This window comes from Aulonocara stuartgranti, assembly GCF_965226115.1.
Source record: "Aulonocara stuartgranti genome assembly, chromosome: 11".
NCBI classification, from domain to species: Eukaryota; Metazoa; Chordata; class Actinopteri; order Cichliformes; family Cichlidae; genus Aulonocara; species Aulonocara stuartgranti.
Genome location: NC_138947.1, coordinates 23524595 through 23544299, shown reverse-complemented (window position 1 = coordinate 23544299; position 19705 = coordinate 23524595). Strand labels below are relative to the sequence as shown.

General features: G+C 41.6%; 1 protein-coding gene across 6 annotated transcripts in view; it reads right to left on the bottom strand.

Annotated features, from left to right (window-relative positions):
• cdkal1 (CDK5 regulatory subunit associated protein 1-like 1) overlaps positions 1-19705 on the bottom strand; it is a 273992-nt gene that overhangs the window by 107634 nt on the left and 146653 nt on the right. For all 6 annotated transcript variants that reach the window (XM_082550969.1, XM_082550971.1, XM_082550966.1 and 3 more), the window contains 2 exons: positions 18099-18265; positions 3647-3792 (listed from right to left, as the gene is read on the bottom strand). In XM_082550969.1, coding sequence (XP_082407095.1) covers positions 3647-3792; positions 18099-18265 — 313 coding nt within the window. The remainder of the gene's footprint in view (positions 1-3646; positions 3793-18098; positions 18266-19705) is intronic.

Genomic DNA, 19705 nt, shown 5'->3' with positions numbered 1-19705 from the left:
TGTGCTGGTTTTCCCTCTAAAGTCTGTGATCGTGTTTAGTCCCTGCCACATACTCCGAGGGTTGTCAAACTGTTGTTCCACCCTGTCCCTGTACTCACGTTTGGCTGCTTTGATCGTCTTCCGGAGTTGGTAATGTGCGTGTTTGTAGTCCGATGTGTTCGCGGAGGCAAAGGCGGTGTTCCGTGCCGCGCGAACATCTCCGTTAATCCAGGGTTTTTGATTTGGGAAGGATTTGACTGTTCTGGATGGGACGACATCTTCCACGCATTTCCTGATAAATCCACAGACTGAGTCTGTGTATTCATCAATGTCTCTGGCGGCCACGTGAAACATTTCCCAGTCCGCGTGATCAAAACAGTCCCGCAGCGCAGACTCCGATTGGTCCATCTAAGAGTGCACCGCCCTCCGGGTTGGAGCTTCCTGTTTCAGCTTCTGCCTGTAGGCGGGCAGGAGCAGGATGGAGCGGTGATCTGATTGGCCGAATGGGGCGCGGGGGAGGGCTTTGTACGCATCCCGGAAAGAGGTGTAACAGTGGTCGAGTTGCCGGTTTCCACGTGTGTTGAAAAGGATGTGTTGATGGAGTTTTGGTGAGACTTTCTTCAGGTTTCCCTTATTAAAGTCTCCGGCTGTGATAAACGCTGCCTCTGGGTGTGCGGTTTCCTCGCTGCTGATCGCGCTGTACAGTTCCCTGAGTGCACGGTCAGTGTCGGCTTGTGGGGGAATGTAAACAGCCGTAATAATCACTGCTGTAAATTCCCTCGGTAGCCAGAATGGCCGGCACTTAATCATCAGGTACTCCAGGTCCGGTGAGCAGAAGGATTTGACCGGGTGCACGTTCGCATAATCACACCAGCTGTTGTTGATCATGAAACACACACCACCGCCTCTGCTTTTCCCAGTAAGATCCTGTGACCTGTCCGCGCGATGCACAGAGAACCCCGGCAGTTGTATTGCGGAGTCCGGTACTTTGTCCGATAGCCAGGTTTCTGTGAGGCAGATCACGCAGCAGTCCCGCATCTCTCGCTGGAATGAGATCCGTGCCCGAAGCTCGCACAGCTTGTTCTCCAGAGACTGCATATTAGCCAGTAATAAACTGGGTAACGGTGGTCTGTAAGTGCGCCGTCTCAGTCGAACCAGAACGCCAGATCTTCTCCCTCTGCGTCGACGTTTGCGGCCTCCAGGGCCAGAGAACAAAGGCGTCTCAGGTGAGATGAATGGGGGGTCTGCAAACGGAGCGTCCGTGTTGCAAAACTTGAACTCCGGAAAGTTATAAGAAAGACCGTCTTTTATGTCCAGTAAGGTTTGTCGGTCGTACACAAGGAGACAAGTGCTGCTCGTGAAAAAATAAAGGAAAAGTAAAATTAAACACAGAAGAAAGCCGTTGCTTGGGGGAGCTCGCGACGAGGCTGCCATACTCGGCGCCATCTTGAAGCAGTAAATGAAAATGATCAAATTATATCAAATTATAATGAAACAAGGTCTTCAACTTTACAAAAAAAGAATACAAGTAAAGAAATATATAGATATATCTATATATATCTGAATATTATTGGAGTGAACACATGTCGATCCTGAGATTAGGCCTTACTTGTGCTTGCTTTTTCCTCCCTTCTCATCTTTGAAACTCTCACAATAACAAACTGGAATCATGTGTTGTATATTCATGTGTTTACATATTTCCTACATGCCAAACAACTCAGGCTAAAGAAAATGTAGGTTATGATGTGGTAAGAGCAATAACATGCCAGCGTATTAAAAATATGTTCTAATAGCAAGCATTCTAGGGCATATCTAGAATACATACTGATTTTCCCATGAATCTCTTCATTATATATTATCATAGCGCCAGTTTTATGTTTATTCACCCCTCTGACATGCGCTGCCATCAGTGCTCATGCTCAAACTCTATGACAGATTATCTTCCATATATTGAAAGATTAATTTTGCATCTTTCTGGCAATGTCAGAGGTCACATCTGTGCATTATGTGGTTATATTTAATCCATGTCAGAGATGTACACATTTCTCTTGAAATCTGTGTGAGGAGGTCACACTGTGTATTTGCTAAAGGAACATTTGCTTTAGTGCAAAGTATGCCAGGAATCTGGTCTCAACCATTCAAATGGTGCTGCAGCCAGTAAATTCTGAGTTGGAAATGCTTAACCTTGTAAAGCGATGTCGTTTCAAATGAGAGCTTACAGAAAGAGAGTCGTACAGTAAAGAAAAAGGACATGAAGAAAAGAACAGATCAGTGCTGCTATTCAAATATGTACATTTTTCAGCTAAAAGAAAAGTATGGTTTGTAAAAGCCTCACATTTATGAGCCATAGCAACAATAATCACATCTATTAATGGCATCAGTACACTGTTGGAGGCTGACATGCACACTGGGGTGTGTCCGTGTATACAGGTTCACGCCTGGATTTCTGCCCGCATTTTCAGAAACGCTTTATACTACGTTTTCTCTCTTTTTTTAAAAACCCCACTGCTGTGCTAAACTGCTGTGTGTGAACAGCAAGTGAAGAGTGCCAAACAGACGGGAGAGATATTTTACATATTAGAACAATACATTAAAAACATACATAAATGGACCATATAGTGGAAAACCAGGTCTAAGGTAAATGAGTAAAGATCCAAGTGTTAATGGTGTTTTAGCTGTTCAGCAGATATCCATCCACTTGTGTTAAACACCTAGGGCCTGATCAATAAATTTGTAGTGTAAGTCAACGTGTGCATGTTACTTTATACTGGTTGTTGTTCTCCATCCTCCACAATACTACTGAATTATAGAGGAAGGATAACATTCTCTGTTGCCTGGCAGAGATGTCATTGGCCAGTGGTGATGTCAAAGAGAGACAATAGCACATCTAGGCCTATGAAGCAAATCATCCAAACCTAAGAGACACTAAAGTGATGCGGTACTGCTTGGAAAATGTGCCTTAAATATTTCAGTAGGATAATTAAGGCAATATAAGGAATCTGAGCACAAAGATGGGCAGACAACAGTTTGCATAACCAAAAACAGTTCATCAACTCTCAGCTAAAAAGCAATGATCCATTTTAAATTGTATCTATACCTTAAAGGAAGTATAAGGAAGGAAGTGTAGAAAGAGAGCAGCATTGCTAGCCAAAAAGAAAGATGTTCTCCCAACACCTATGAGCTGTTCTGATAACTTACGACAGCGGTCCCCAACCTTTTTTGCGCCACAGATCGGTTTATGTCCAACAATACTTTCACGGACCAGCCTTTACAGTGACACGGATGAATACAACTTAATAAAACCAGTACCGGTACCCAAAACAAAATGGAGATTTATTCATAACACACAGAAAAAGACCCAGGGAAACAGAGTCAATGATAAAAAGGATGAAAAAATAACGCTAAAACTCCTGAAAACCATGAATTTCACACCCGAGCCTCAAGTCTCCCACCCCGGTACCGGTCCATGGCCCAGGGACCGCTGACTTACGACACACTGTTCCTGTTCAAGTATATAATGAGTAACAAGTGAGGAGGAGAGTGTGTGTATCCCTATGAAGGTGAAAGTTTTAATATGTCCCGAGTTTGTAGTTGTAGTCACATGCTTATATATGCATTTGCACTCATAGACATAATCAGTCAACTGGGAGTCCATATACTGCCTTACCTTTCTTTAAGGAAGTCTACCACTCGTTTGAAGTCGTCAATGCAATATTCTCTCTTCATATCCATCAGTACGCTATCAGAGGCTGACTGCACGGGAACGTGGAGGAAGGCATAGACGCGTGGATGATTCAAAATCTTGGCCATCTCCTAATGACACAAATGGGAAAACATTAAGGAGGTAACATTATTATAACATGCTGATTTTTGAATGTTTCATTTGTAAGTGTGACTCTATTAGTGATTGTGGATATGCTATAACACAGCAGTGGATTTCTAACAAGTTGGGATACACACAGAACAGGTCACCATTCTCTCACAGCGCTAACAAAGAAAGCGAGCTCACGTCCACACCTCCGCATCGCCAATTAACCCATCATGCAGCTACACGAACATACAAACTTCACAGAACATAATGTCCATTAATTATTGATTTCATGACACAGATCAACACCTTAAAAACTAAAACGTGCAAAAGGAGAAAAACAGGAAATGTGAAGGCTCACTGAAGCTTCTGGTGAATGATAGCCGCTGGCTTTGAATAAAATAAAAGTGCCATTAACATTCCTGTCTCTTCCTGCACTCTTTTCACTCCTGCACTCCTTTCAGAGCTTCTACAATACACAGCTTACATCCTATATTTATTTATTTTTTTTGTATTTTTCCTTTTCATATCGGAAATTTAAAGTCCTAAGAGTCAAGGTTGCTCCAGTAGGGCTTCTTTATGTCTGGAAAGTCAAGAGCTTTTACTGAAGAATGCAGGTCCTATTTTCAGATCAAAGCAGATTCAGAAGATTCTTCATTTGATTTTATTTCAATAAAAACCCTCTATCCGACAAATCAAAAGAATATTTCAGCCAATACACAAGGCTAAGTCCACAATCTTATATGAGAAATGGTGGGGGAAAAAATTTAATTGGGGGGAAAACACCCAAAAGAGTACTTTGGGTGTCAAATAATTTTGCTAAGCTAAATTAAAACCATTGTTTCTGTGCACAAACATGTATTTACATGAATTTGAAAAACTGAATTCACCAGGAGCAACACTCAAGTATAACATGCACCCCAACTCTAATACTTTTAAGAACACTGCAGTTAAATGCACTACAGTAATTAGGGGACTTTGCAAGGTTTTTTTTCTTCTTTTCTTCTCACTTTTAATTTCCTCAGTAATAGAACTGGAGAGAACACAGATGTCAGATTTTTCTGATGGACATAATCAGGATGCTATCATCACCATGCTAATCACCATAAGAAGGCGAAAAAGAAAAGGAGAGGGGAGGAAGAAATGATTTAATGATTTCCTACAAGAACGTACTGATTGCAGTCCGTCTTCTCAATTAAGATCTATTGTAGAATGTGCTCGCCTTCTTACGCAGACATTAAAGCATATGTGTGCATGAACACACACGGGCACAGCTCAGTATCAGCGCCACGGGGGGTTGACCGCTGCAAGCTCCAAATTAGAAAGAATTAATTTGGTTGGAAAATGGAGCTTGATTGGTGACAGAAATCAGGCTACTGCATGTATCTGTAAGTGGGTGAGTTAGTGTGTAAAAGAAAAACCATGAAAAAGAACATGCATTTATGTGTTTTTAAATGTATTATGAACCAGAGTAAATAGCAGAGTGATGGATTCATAGTGCCTCTATTTCTAAGTGTAGATGCTTTATTGTGTATACTTCAAATTTCTGCTGTGAAGCTATTTTAGAGTCCACAACCATCAATGGCACCAGAAGAAAGAAGCAAAAACTACATGCAAAGCCTAAAAAAAGGGATATTCCACATAAAATGTGATGAATTAATTTTGTACTACAATAATAAAATATACTTCAAATGGTAAAGTTCTGTTGTTGTAATAGATTTTAAATACTAATGTAGACGTACTACTATTGCAACAATGTATCTACATGGAAAACGTGGGCCTTTCTAAAGTGTAACCTTTTACCTCTGACTGTCTCTTCTATTAATTCAAATTCAAATTCAAATTCAAATTTTTATTTGTCACGTACACAGTCATACACAGTACGATATGTAGTGAAATGCTTGGACAACTGCTCGTGACCTAAAGAAAACAAAAAAGGAAAAGGCTATGAATAAGAAAGGAAATAAATATGAAAAATTAAAAAGGGTAAATTTAACTAGGAAGGAATAAAATATAAATTAAGGTTAAAAATGAAATAACTGTACAACACAAATTAGAATGAAGGGTAAATTTAACTGGGAAGAATAAGATAAAATATATAAATTAAAGTTGAAAATAAAATAACTGTACAACAAAATACACAATATAGAACTATATAAGAATGTATGAAGAAATCTAAATATAAATAAATATATACACAATAACAGCAGCTGTACAAGTATTAACCGGAAATGAAGAATATAGTGACCAGTGTTGTGCAAAACCAAAGTCCAGAAAGTCCAGTGTGTGTGTAAGAACTGTATGTGTGGGTCAGTACTGTGTGGTGGTGTGATTGAGAGACCGTATCGCCTGCGGGAAGAAGCTCCTCCTCAGTCTCTCTGTGTTGGTCTTCAGGGAGCGGAATCGCTTTCCTGACCTCAGCAGAGAGAACAGTCTGTTGTTGGGATGGCTGAGGTCCTTCACGATCTTCCTGGCCTTGGTCCAGCACCGCCTGCTGTAGATTGAGTGCAGGTCAGGGAGCTCGGAGCGGATGGTGCGCTCAGCTGACCGCACAACCCTCTCTAGAGCTCGTCTGTCCTGCATGGTGCTGTTCCCGAACCAGGTTAAGATGTTTCCCGCCAGGATGCTCTCTATGGTGCACGAGTAAAAGTTCCTGAGCACCTTGGAGGGCAGTTGGAAGTCTCTCAAGCGTCTGAGGTGGTAGAGACGCTGTCGGGCCTTTTTCACCACAGTGTTGATGTGACAGGACCATGACAGGTCCTGCGTGATGTGAACTCCGAGGTATTTGAAGCTGTCCACTCTCTCCACTGGGCACTCGTTGATGACGGGGGTCTGGTAGTTCCTCTCCTGCTTAGTGCTGAAGTCCACTATCAGCTCCTTTGTCTTACTGACGTTTAGAAGGAGGTTGTTCCTCTGGCACCAGTTCTCCAGATTCCTAATCTCCTTCAGGTAGGCCGTCTCGTTGTTATCAGAGATCAGGCCCACCACGACGGTGTCGTCAGCAAACTTGATGATGGTGGTGGAGCTGGTAGTGGCCACACAGTCATATGTGTACAAAGAGTACAGCAGGGGGCTCAGAACACACCCCTGGGGGGCTCCAGTGCTGAGAGTGGTGGAGGCTGAGACATGTCCGCCCATCCTTACTGCCTGTGGTCTGCCAGTTAGGAAGTTGGAGATCCACTGACACATAGATGAGCTGAGTCCCAGATGCTCCAGCTTGGTGGTGAGTGTGGAGGGAATTATGGTATTAAATGCAGAGCTGTAGTCTATGAAGAGCATTTTAACATAATTCCCCCTTCTAGTGTCCAAGTGAGTGAGTGATGTGTGGAGGAGATGAGAGATGGCATCGTCTGTGGAACGATTTGGACGGTAAGCGAACTGTAGTGGGTCCAGTGTGTCTGGTAGTGAAGAAATGATGAAGTCTCTGACCAGGCGTTCAAAGCACTTCATCACTACTGAGGTGAGGGCTACAGGGCGATAGTCATTGAGAGAAGCAGGGTGGGGTTTCTTCGGGACAGGAACAATGATGGACTCTTTGAAGCATGTGGGGATCACCGACTGAGATAAAGAGATGTTGAATATCTCAGTGAACACAGGAGCTAGCTGGTATGCGCAGTCTCTTAGGATACGACCTGGGATGCCGTCTGGTCCTGCTGCTTTCCTGGTGTTCACTCTCTTGAAGGCTCTCCTTACTTCATGCTCGGAGATGACGAGCACGTTTCCGGTGCTGGCAGTATCTTCCTGTCTGCAGCCGTTAGCGCCGCTAACACTAGCATTGTTGGAGACCTTAGCTACAGCCTCGAAGCGAGCATAGAAAGTGTTCAGCTCGTCTGCCAGAGTCACGGCCGCGTTCGTCATACCGGTTGTTGGTGCTTTATAGTCCGTTATTGTCCTTAGTCCCCGCCACAGGCTCCTAGAGTCACTCTGTTGGAGTTGTGACTCTAGTTTCCTCCCGTAGCGCTGCTTCGCCTCTTTCACCGCCCTCCGCACGTTATATGACGCGGCTTTGTACGGGTCCATGTCCCCCGTCATAAGTCCCGTGTTGTAGGCAGCGGTGCGGGATCTCAGAGCGTCGCGGATGGTTTTATCCACCCACGGCTTCTGGTTGGGAAACGTTGTGATAGTCTTTGTCTCCACGGTATCATCCGCTAGTTTCCCGATGAATCCCACAACCGCTTCCGTAAACACGTTGACGTCATCGTCGGAGCTGTTTCTGAACATGCCCCAGTCTGCGTCATCGAGTGCGTCCTGTAACGCGGCCACCGATTGATCCGTCCAGCGCGCGACCTTCCTCTGAACCGGAACTTCCTGTTTCAGCCTTTGTTTGTATTTTGGCATGAGGAAGATGGCGGCGTGATCAGATTTGCCAAACGGGGGGCGGGATTGTGCCTTGTAGCCGTCCTTGACCGTAGTGTAGCAGTGGTCCAGTGTCCTTTCACCCCTGGTGGGGCAGGTGATGTGTTGATAAAAGTTCGGCGCTGCGCGTTTGAGGTTGGCGCTATTAAAGTCCCCCGTCACAATAAGCGCAGCGTCCCGGTGTTGTGTCTGGTGCTGTGTGAGTGCCTCATGCAGCTCGCATAAGGCGGTGACCGTGTCCGCTTGTGGTGGAATATAAACGGCACTTACAATGACCGATGTAAATTCCCGAGGTAGATAAAAAGGACGACACATGATGGACAGTAGTTCCAGATTTGGTGTGCAGGAGCGTGTGAGAGGAACAACGTTCGCACTGTTGCACCAGTTGTTGTTCACCATTAAACACACGCCGCCTCCCCTTGACTTCCCCGAGTCCCGTGTCCTGTCCATGCGGTGAACCGAGAGGAACTCGGCCGGCTGGATGGCGTGGTCCGGCACCGCTGGGTTCAGCCATGTCTCGGTGAAGCAGAGGAGATTGCAGTCCCGAATGTCTCTCTGGAACTTTATCCTGGCCCTGAGGTCGTCAAGCTTGTTCTCCAGTGACTGGACGTTGGCGAGCAGGATGCTAGGCAGAGGTGTGCGGTGTGCACGAGCTCTCAGCCTGTTCCTGACGCCGGCTCGCTTCCCTCTAGGACGTCGCCGCTTCCCTTTGTTCTCCCTCGAGATCTCACTCGGCCAGCTCGGATCCGGAGTTAAAAACTTCGAATTGTGAGTACATTGTATACCAATAGAAACAAGAGTGTCACTGTCATACCTAATGTACCCAATGGTGATGATTTTGCCGATTTAGAAACGCTGAAAACTAACTTAAAAAGCAAAGACAAAGAAAAAGTGGTCGGAGCAGTCGTGACGGCAGCCGACCTCACCGGCGCCATCTTATATTATTAAGTTACAATCCTCTAATGTGGTTTTCCTGGCAAGTAGAAGTGACCTATAAGATCTAATGATGGCTAGCAGGGAGAGGGTATTTATTAATGCACACTTGTGTGCTTTGAAGAAATATATGTGTAGTAATGAGTTTCTTTTGAATCAGAATAAAAAAAAACTTTAATAACCACTAAGGAAATTAGCAATTATTAAAGGGTTATAGCTGCTCCAAGACAATAACGGTAACAGACTGAACTAATTAAATAATACAATATATTACAAAGTTTGCAAAATATATACAAATAACTCTAACCTGTAAAACCTTGTCATTTGTTATTTTACTGTAGAGCATGTGTAAAAGGGTGTAGCTACTGCAGTGTGTACTGTGCATTAGATGGAGGAGCTGTAAAGGGAGATGATGAGATGAAAAGTCGCACTACATTCAGTCTTCATGCCTACTATCTATCCCGGAGCTTCCCCTAAATTAACAGTATTGCCAATTACCAAAATCACTCTTTATGTCTCTGTAATGATTAGTTCACCAGTATGTAAAACACTTTAATCAAAATTATATGTTTTAATGTTGAAATATAATTATTGTTTCTATGCACGAATTTTCAAATTTGCTGTTCTACAAAAAGTAGTTGGAAAAAAATGTTAAGAACATTATTATTTTTGGATTAAGATGCCAAATTATTCTTATTTAATTGCATTCCTGAACAGGAAAACAGTTGTTTTAATGGCTGAGCGTTATGCTTGATTAATTTCTGACTTTTCAGAGGAATCTAGGATGTTGGCTGAAATGCGGGTATGAAAATGTGAATTTGGCTCGTGTTTTTATGGCAGTTAGTTAAGTACGTTTGTTAAGAGTATGCGTATATGTATGTAGCTGGGTGTCAACACAGTTTCAGGAGACTTCCCTCACATGGATCATTTGTCATGCACTTGACTGTATAATAGAGATCTGCAAATGATGTTGCAAATCCCAGAAGACTTGAGGATCTTTAATATTTCACAGCTACCAATACTAAATGTCAAAGTGTAAATGATGCTGTGTAAAAAATGGTTTTTAAAAAACAATATGATATTCAATAACTACGTGCTGCCTTGATATTGATCATCTTTAGAGTTGTGATAGTTTTCAGATCAAAGCAAAGCTTTGTTTTCTTTATGCAGGAATATTGCAGTTCAAGTCTGTACTGAAGTTTTTATACCTCACTCCCTGTAGAAGTGACACACTCCTAATTTGCATGTTGGCTTCATTTGTTGACACACCATTTCAACGTGGCTTTAATTGCTTCTACCATGGCGATGATGTTGTCTTCCAAAAGGTTTGCTTTTCTCTTAATATTCCCGACTACACCCTCATTTATCCTGGTGTCATGTGAGGGTAAAAAGGATGTGCCATTAACTTTAGTTTGAGATTTATCAATCACATATGCTCAAGTTACAATCTGGGATCCTTCAAATGTGCCCAAGCAAGGTTTTATGATCAGTCAACTGTAAGCTTTTTTGTGTATTTATATATTTATAAATCAGCCTTGACCAATACCGTTTTTGTTCTTTAACCCAACAGGTCTTCATCTGCAAAAAAACAGTCTTTTCATCTCTGGTTGATCAGCGCAAATAGACACACGAACACAGAAAATATCGAGTTAAGCGAATTAGCTCAAAGGATCTGATATCGCCCCCCCTCAAATCAGATCTCACTTAAAAGAAAAGAAAACATATGTGGGGGGAGAGGTGATGAAAGTCGATTTAGCTCCAAGCAGCCTCAGCACGTGACTACAGACGTTTCACAACAATTTCCCAGAAAATATGCTTACTCTAAACTTTGTGCTTTTCCGTTTCTTTTGTTTGTGTATCTTTTTCCTCATCCTTTTCATCATTCACTCTCCCTTCTTTTTTGTGTTTGGCGCTTAAAACACGTGATAGTCATGTTTTGAATACTGCGGGTTTCAAAAATGAATGTTTCTTACTTTCTCTCTAAGCAGGCTGCTGAAAGTCAGGGTCAACTTTGAATCAAGTCATCTCTGTATAGCTTGTGACTGCAAATATGTTATTAATCAAGCACATCGCACAAAAATGAAATCAATTCTAAACTCTGCAACCCAAAAGAAATCGACCTTAACTTTCCAAGTGAAATTCGGTTGAATTTAAACATTTGAGAAAAACATACATGGTCAAACGGGCCAAAGGGGATCAGTTCAATGTAATTTGGTCTCCTCGGGGCAGCGGGATGTTGTATGTGTTATTCACTGCACAGCTTAGAGGAGACACAAAGAGTCAGATGTGTTTAACCGTGAGTGTTTTTTAGGGAGCACTAACTGAACGCGTCCTACACATATTCAAAAATGAGAGCTTACTTATTCACTAATAGCAACATTATGTTTGACACTTCGGAAAATAACAGTAACACTTTAAGACTCACTCAAACACAGTTCAAACTACACAAAAAATTCTCAATGTTGTTGTTCAGAAATAAAGAAGCACCGACTCACAAGCATAAAGCCAGAAGAAAAATGAAAAATGGCCAATGAAGAGACAAAATCTTCTACAGTTATCTTTGCAGCAAAAAGGTTCAAGTAATAAATGTGAAAAAATACATGCTTTACTTGTTATTTGTGCCGTCTTATCATTTGAAATTGGACAGAATCCTTTAAAACTCAAAGCTTTGAAAGATGAAATCAATTCATACATTCAGATTACCTGGACCTCTAAAAACACATATCTTTTAATATCATGTGTCACCCAGTGAAGTCTGTAGAGAAATCTTTTCCCAGGACAAGTCAGTATTTGTGTGTACATGACCAAGCACAACCACACTTCAGAAAGTGAAATAGACATTTTAAACACTTCAAGCTGTGCTTGATTTTCCTTGGCATCTATACCAAGCTTGCTGCACACCTCTTAGAATGAAATGCATTGCACGGTTAAAGGTGAATTGGGTGTATGTGTAGAATTTGTCATGTGCAAGTGTTTTCTGTGACTGTGACAAACTTTGTTTTTAAGGGGACATGCACAACAAGTCACTCAAAAATACAACTAAACTACAGTCTAAAGGCGCAACAGAGGCACATCCGAATAGCTTTGCTGTGAGCTTTCATTTGGTTTAGTTCCTCACACAAAATGCTACATTAGGCCTCTAATGTGAAGAGGCTCCCAAAGGCTTCATTAAAATGAAAATGGATTGAGAGGGTGTTTCTATACAGCTGCCCTTGAGCCCGGGCAAGAGACGGTTGTGGCTGTGTTTCTGTGAACGGGTGTCTAGTGTATAATCATTAGTGTATGTATGGGACAGACCTTTTGCTGTGCTACAGCTATTTGGTAGTTTATCAGGGCACACAGGGGAATGCTTCTGATAAGTGATAAAAGTGGGAGGGAAAAAAATAAAAATAAAAAGCAACCAAATAAAATGAAATATGAACTAAAATTACCATATTTTTCGGACCATAAGGCGCACCCGGATTATAAGGGGCGATCGTGGCTCACGGTTTGGGAGTTCGTCTTGTAATCGGAAGGTTGCCGGTTCGAGCCCCGGCTCGGACAGTCTCGGTCGTTGTGTCCTTGGGCAAGACACTTCACCTACCCCCTACTGGTGATGGCCAGAGGGGCCGATGGCGCGATATGGCAGCCTCGCTTCTGTCAGTCTACCCCAGGGCAGCTGTGGCTACAACTGTAGCTGCCTCCACCAGTGTGTGAATGTGAGAGTGAATGAATAGTGGAATTGTAAAGCGCTTTGAGGGGCTCGAAAAGTGCTATACAAATGCAATCCATTATTATTATTTAAGCGAAACAAAACAGCCAGATAAGTCAAACTTTACTCAACTCATTCTTCTTGCTTCCTCCACTTTCGTACCATCGATCCATTAATGTTGAATTCTCTCGCAGCTGCTCTGTTCACATGTTGTTGCAGTATATTATTGACTAACCTCTGATTGTGGATGGATTATCTCAGTTGTTCTCCTGACTGAAGTTTGGTCTGTTTACAGCAGCCTGTCACGTTAACTTCTATCGGAAAAAACTTAGCATTCATCCTCCAGCTTTACTGTGTTTTTGTTATGCTAACATAGCTGTGTCGCTAGCGATCACATAACACATCATTACGGTAGCCGTAATGCTCCGACAATCCATCAAGCGGTGCGGCTTCGTAGCTTGCCGAAGTCGCACTAAAACATTTTTTTTGACCGATTTTTTAGCGCCGTGTTCCACATAAAATCAGTTTGAGGTCAGTAAGCACAACCAGAATTAATACATAAGGCGCACTGTCGATTTTGGAGAAAATTAAAGGATTTTAAGTGCACCTTATAGTACGGACAACACGGTAAGTGCAATGAGGAGTGAAAGAAGCCATTTACGTCCACTGTGAGCGACCATCTTTGAACAGAGGCGGTGGTTTACGACACCAACTGTCTGCCATCTATAATCCAGTTTTGAGTTCCCTTCCCAGACGTCTTAATGCCCACTCACATCCTGGGCCATCTGACCTCAGGAAATCACATGATAGGGTGGGGCCAGGTTTCATAATGAGCTCACCCAAAACCCTGGCTGATTGTGACCCACACCCATTTTCACACCTCGGCTCATGTGATTAGATAGAGGATCATCAGGGGGTCCTTTGTCCATCTTTGGGGGGGAAACTCCCACTGTGTTTAAATCTGGGACTCCCCACCAGTTGACCCCTTTAGAACTGAAGAAGCTTCTCGGATGAGAGGTGAAACGTCTTCAACCAACTCCTTGAAGCTCCTTAGACTACGATGACCTGGATGACTGAGAACCTTCACAGACACGGTAAGTGCAATGTGACACAGCATAAGAAAACCACACAAAAGTCCAAAATTTCGAGATGAACATATAAACACACGTGCAATCAATCTGTAGTTTGATTGGGGTTTTTTTTTCAACTTGATGTCAGACTGTGTCCTCTCTTTGAATTACTGTTGTTAGTAACAATGTATATAGATAAACAGAGACTTGTAGCATGTTCGTGAATAACATCTCATGTGAAAAAACTCCACTGGGTTATCAAGAAACTGTTGATCGATCACAATCCACACGGCATTATCACCAAAGGCCAAAGTTGGAAAATTCACTGGCATCACTAAGGGAGCAGATTTCACTGGTTGACTACCTACACGGAGACTATTTTCACACCTCATTTGCCATTTCTAGTATAGATTATTATAAATCGCCCACACATAAAGGCTCACAGAAACACATCCACACTTATCTGCACACACACACACACACACACACAGAGTGGTCAGATGTGGCTGTACTGTGGACAGACGGACAGATTCAGAGATGGGTAGATGGGGAAAAAGATGCTACACTCCAAAATATAAAAACTGAAGAGGGGGGGGAAATGAGGAGAGAGAAAAACAAAAAGTGGCACTGTAGAGATATTTTTACGTGAAGCTACTCAAAAACGAAGCACTGATAGCACAATGCAATCAACTAAAATGTCAGGGAGAAGTGGCCCGTGAGAGCAGATTGGGCCTTTAACTGCTCCAATCAGCAAATGGTTCTACTGGCCTGTCTACATCTGTCAAGAAAAACAGGCTGCACATAGGAAGAAATTGTGTGCTCTTGTGTGACAAAAGGAGACAGTGCAGACGCGTTGATCTGTGAGTATTTGTGAGAGAGGGTGATCTTTAAAGGGGTAGTGGAGAAGTTACTTGGCCTTTTCAGCTTCAATCACAGCCATTCGGTATGATGCCATTATATAAGTACTAGCGTTCTTCAAAAGAAGAGACAGCAGGACATCATTCAGCCTTTAAGATGAACGATAAAAATACTCTGGAGACTCGGCCTTCTTCATCGCCATGCCACTGACGTGATTACCATCATCATGACTTCAATTGGAGAAAATAGACAAAAGAGGTTATGGACGAGTAATTAGGAGAAGAAAAAACTAAAAGCAAAAGGTGAAGGGAAAAAGATTAAAAGCGTCAAAAGGAGAAAATGAAGAGCTATACTGAAAAAGAAGGAGCTGCAAGAGGAAGCAAAGAAAGAAGGAAAAACTGAGGAAGGAAGCTCGCAAAGACTTTCAAAAGACTTTTTTCTTAATGACTGTCAGTACGCCCTTATTTATGAGTAGGACTGCAAAAAAGGGGAAAAAAGGACAGTGTGGAAAGGGTAGCAGACAAGAGGGGGGAAAAGGATGGATACGAAAGGGTACATAGGGAACAAGAGCAACACAAGACAATGATAAGTTAAAGAAGACCATCTTTCCTTATGTAGGTTAATTGGGTGAGGAATTAAAGCAAAAAATATATAATTCAATCCAACACATGGACATTAACAATAAAAAGGGCTGCTAGCATATGAAATTATTCTTAATACACACACACACACACCAAGTGACTGTGTCTTCCAAGTGTGTTTCTAATTATCAGTTAATTGTTATTCCCTATCATTAGGAGGGTGGGTTTTTAATTGTAATGTAGCCAAGCAGAAAGCCTACCTATACATGTGGGGGACAATTAGCCACCTCCATTAACCCCTGGTTAATTACAACCTCTATAGCTGCTTCCCACAGCACTTTTCCCACTGCTTTTTACCCCTCGTCTCTATCCCCAGGCCTTCATCCCCTTACTTTTTTACATTTCTGCCCTCATTTCATTAATCAGTGATCCCAATCATCTTTGATTGTTTGATTCAAAGTATCTGTTATGAATTTATTTTTTAAAGAAAAAAGGAAGAAAAAAAAAAGTTCTGTCATTTGCTTTTTCAAGGTTACCATTACCCAGTTCATCCTCTATTTCATCCACTGACATGTTTCTCCTCTCCTTTTTCAAACCAACTGTTTTTAATCAGGGCTGAAATTATGAATGCAAACAGGCAACCAGAGCAAGAATAATAGGACTGAAAAATAAGCCAGAAATTAAATCTATCAAGGTCAGCAATCACGTTTAATATAACATTAAAAAGTTCACGTGTGATTTTATTCCCAGCAGAACATTGCTTAATAAGAATTGTGACATTGTGTAGGAAGTGTTCAAACACCTCAGTTTTAAGGAAAGAGAGGTTTTCCGATCATTAACTCATTGTCCCAGTAAAGGATTTTAAGAGTGCAGTACATTACCTTCTATCATGTTTTGCAGATAATTTGTACAAAAATCACAATGTGACCAAAACAGAACAAACCAAGAAAAACAAGGAAGTTGCTTTTCAATCTAAGTGGCTGAAAAGTAACTTCCTTTGAGATAAAGTAATCAATAAATAAAGATTAAAAGACTCAAGTCGCAAAAGAGCTGTCAAAAGCAGGCCACAGAGGATGAGCGGTGTATCTATAGCACTTCTCAGGAGCCTTAACACGGGCAAACACTTACGGTGGGTTAAGATAGACCTGCAACGTACAGTAGAGGAGCAGATGAACAGGAAGGAAGATGCAAAATATCAATTTATCAAACACATACTGACAATGATGTCTCAAGTCACACCTACTATGCTGGATCAACACCATGGTAGGCGATGAAGTGAACTAGCACAGCACAAGCATGACACTCATCGTCGCAACACGATGCTCACCATTATGCTATCTGTTTATTATATCGATATTTTGATGGCTGTAAGGTAGGTTTAGATGTTTCAAAAGAATGAAGCATCCATGCATGTTTAGATCATATGACTAAAAGCAAACGATGTCACACCCTTTCTTGCACTACTTTATAGCAGGTTTGCACAGACCATCAGTTTTCTTGGTGTTTCATCACATACTCAGTCCAAATGTATCCAGTTTTTATATTCTTCTCATTACCAACAATGCAAGATTTAGGTTTAACAAAATATTCTATTTCCCAGAAAATCTTGACACCACCAGCTGCCATATAGCAGTGAAAAAGTCCGACTGAATAACAGCTCGCTCCCCTAGCTGAGACTTTCTTAATGACCTGACTGCAGGACCTCGGGGTAAAAATGCAACACGCTTTACCTTCTCTCACAAAATTGAAACAGGGAGCTGATAACGGTTGTTAAACGCACTCATCTGGCAAATTATAACTTCAACCCTTTTCCATTATTGGTTTATTTTCAGAGTGATGGCACAGTGATGATCTGTCAATGGTGATCTGTCAATGTCAAAAGGCAACTTGCTCTTTTTCACATTTCTCTGGCAATGACATAAAAAAGAGCAGACTACAAATCCCCACAGCAGCAAATTTTACAGGAATACCAAATGAAGTAGAGAAAGTCTTAATTGATGGCAAAACCCTGATGTAAATTTACAAGTCTAACTTTAATTAACCAATTAATAATCTAATTAACTATTTCACAGACTCCTGAAGTTTGCTAGAGAGTGAATAATAATGAAATAATTGAAAAGAAAATGAACTGGTTGCAACAAACAATGGACCAGGAAACAACATGTTGGCATGTGTCATCTATCCAGATAATCTGAACAATGGAAGGACTTTTTTTTTTAAAAACACACATTGCAATCCTTTGCACTCAATACATGAATATGTTATTTAAAAAGAGGCACGACTGTCAGTTCATGAAAACCGATAGAATAAAATAATGTGTTGTGTCTCCAACACAAGTTAATTTTTTTAAAAAAGGGGGTAAGGCAGAAAAAGATTTAAATGGCAGAAAATTCATGTCTCACAGACATGCAAACACACAAAGAAGTCAGGGCTAGAGATCGAGAGAGAAAATAGAGAGGGGTAACAATGCCCATTGTTCCATTAGAAAAGACAATAATGATTGATAAAATGAGGTTACTAAAGAGGACACAATGGTCCTTAATTGACTCATTAGGGAAAGAAGAGAATGAACTAATCAGCAGAGAATGAGTGCTGCAGCTAAACTGCTTGGTAAGCAAAACAGAAAGGCTTTTACTTTATTAAATCTAGGCAAAGCAATATTGTTTGTTCACAGAAAGAGCCCGTCAGGAGAAAAACAAAGCAGGTAAAAAGGAAGTGTGTGGAGTGTCTCGGTGTTTTACTTTTATTAATACCGATGCATTATTATATTTGATAGGACTCGTGGGTGAAATTGGGGAGGTGCTTGTGTGTACTGCGCATACCTCTAGGTGTTCCAGGATATATGGTGGATTCGTCATCCCCAGCCTTAGCATGGCACCTTCGGGAATCTCCTCCACCAGTCTCCACAGCAGCGTGGGCAGGTCTGTCCCTATGTCTCTACCGTAAGCACCGGTGTCCTCACTGGTCAACCAGATCTCGCACACTCCCTCTACAAAGGCACGCACATATAAACATGCTCATTAACCATAGTAAATTCATTAATTCATATGAAGTAACAGCCACCAATAACCACCATCAATAATCAAAGCAGGCTGCGTATTAGTTCCCAAGTGGGAACAGTTTACAGTGACTGTGGGTACTGTTGTACTTAAGGGAATCTCATGTTAACATTTCACTAATTTGATTAAAAATAACCTTACCTACTGAAGGTAATGAATGAAAAACATGTAGGCTGAAACCTGAGGGAGATATTTGACTGTTAAATTAAATGAATCAAGCATTCCACTTTAGAGTTAATGTTTAGCTTGTGTGTGCGTGTGTTAAAATATCTTTTTCCTGTTTAACGACTTAGTTTAAATTATCCATGCTGCTTGTGCTAGGAGGATTTCGCTCTCCTCCACCACGTATTATCCAAAGTTGATTTTAGCGCTACATATTTGAAACTTTCAAAACTTTGGCTAATTTGAGGTCAGAAGTTTGCTGATAGCATTCTGCAAACTGCTTCACGGTCCTATTTTTGACATCCATACAGCCCGTTATGGCTGTCTGCTTAAAATAAGTCCAATTAACAATTACCGTCTGTGCTCCTGACTAATGAGTAACACCTGAAAAAGCTTTAAAATGCCCTTCGTAAAACTCTCTCCTGCTCTCGTAGCTATAATTCTCTGCGGGAGTCTCCTCACATCACATTATTTTCTTCTTCTTTAAGCAACTGTCAGAATAAACGTAAAAGTTGGTTTTTACTCTGTTTTACTTCCTTCTTCATCTGTTATTAGAAATACTAATGTAAATAGTTATGACAGCCAAGCTCAAGCTCCAAAGGTTCCATGTCATTATCTCACCTTCTCTCAGGTATCATTATTTCACTGCCACTCTGAAGCTTTTGTTGTCATTGCTTATATATGCCAGGTCTTTGATAGAAACCCCATTTATGACAGTCACTGACAAGTATTAAAAATACCAGTGTTGTAAACATGGATTGCAGGAATGTGAAGGTCAAATTCAGCAAGAGGGGGTGATCAACTGGCTTCATGCTAAATTAGAGCAACGCTCAGCGCTAGAGCTTAATGAGTGTCATTTGACTGCAGGTCCGGAAATGGCTGAGTGTCTGTTTAAGCTATGTGTTAAGACATATTATATCACACAGGCACACATAAACACATTTGCACTTGCAGGGGGACAAGTATTAGGAACACACACGCAAATGCACACAACCATCATTATCATTAGCTGTGCAGAGACAGACAGAAAGATGCATGTGGTCATACCGTTTGGCTAATTGGACAGTGTGTGTGTGTATAGAGGTGAGCATGGGCCAGATAGATTAAAAATGATGACGGTGTAATTGTCTGGAGTCGAATTAAAGCATTTCCAGAGCTCATCGTCGACATTAAGAAGCACTAATGATTTCTGTCGCCAGCCGCGTCTA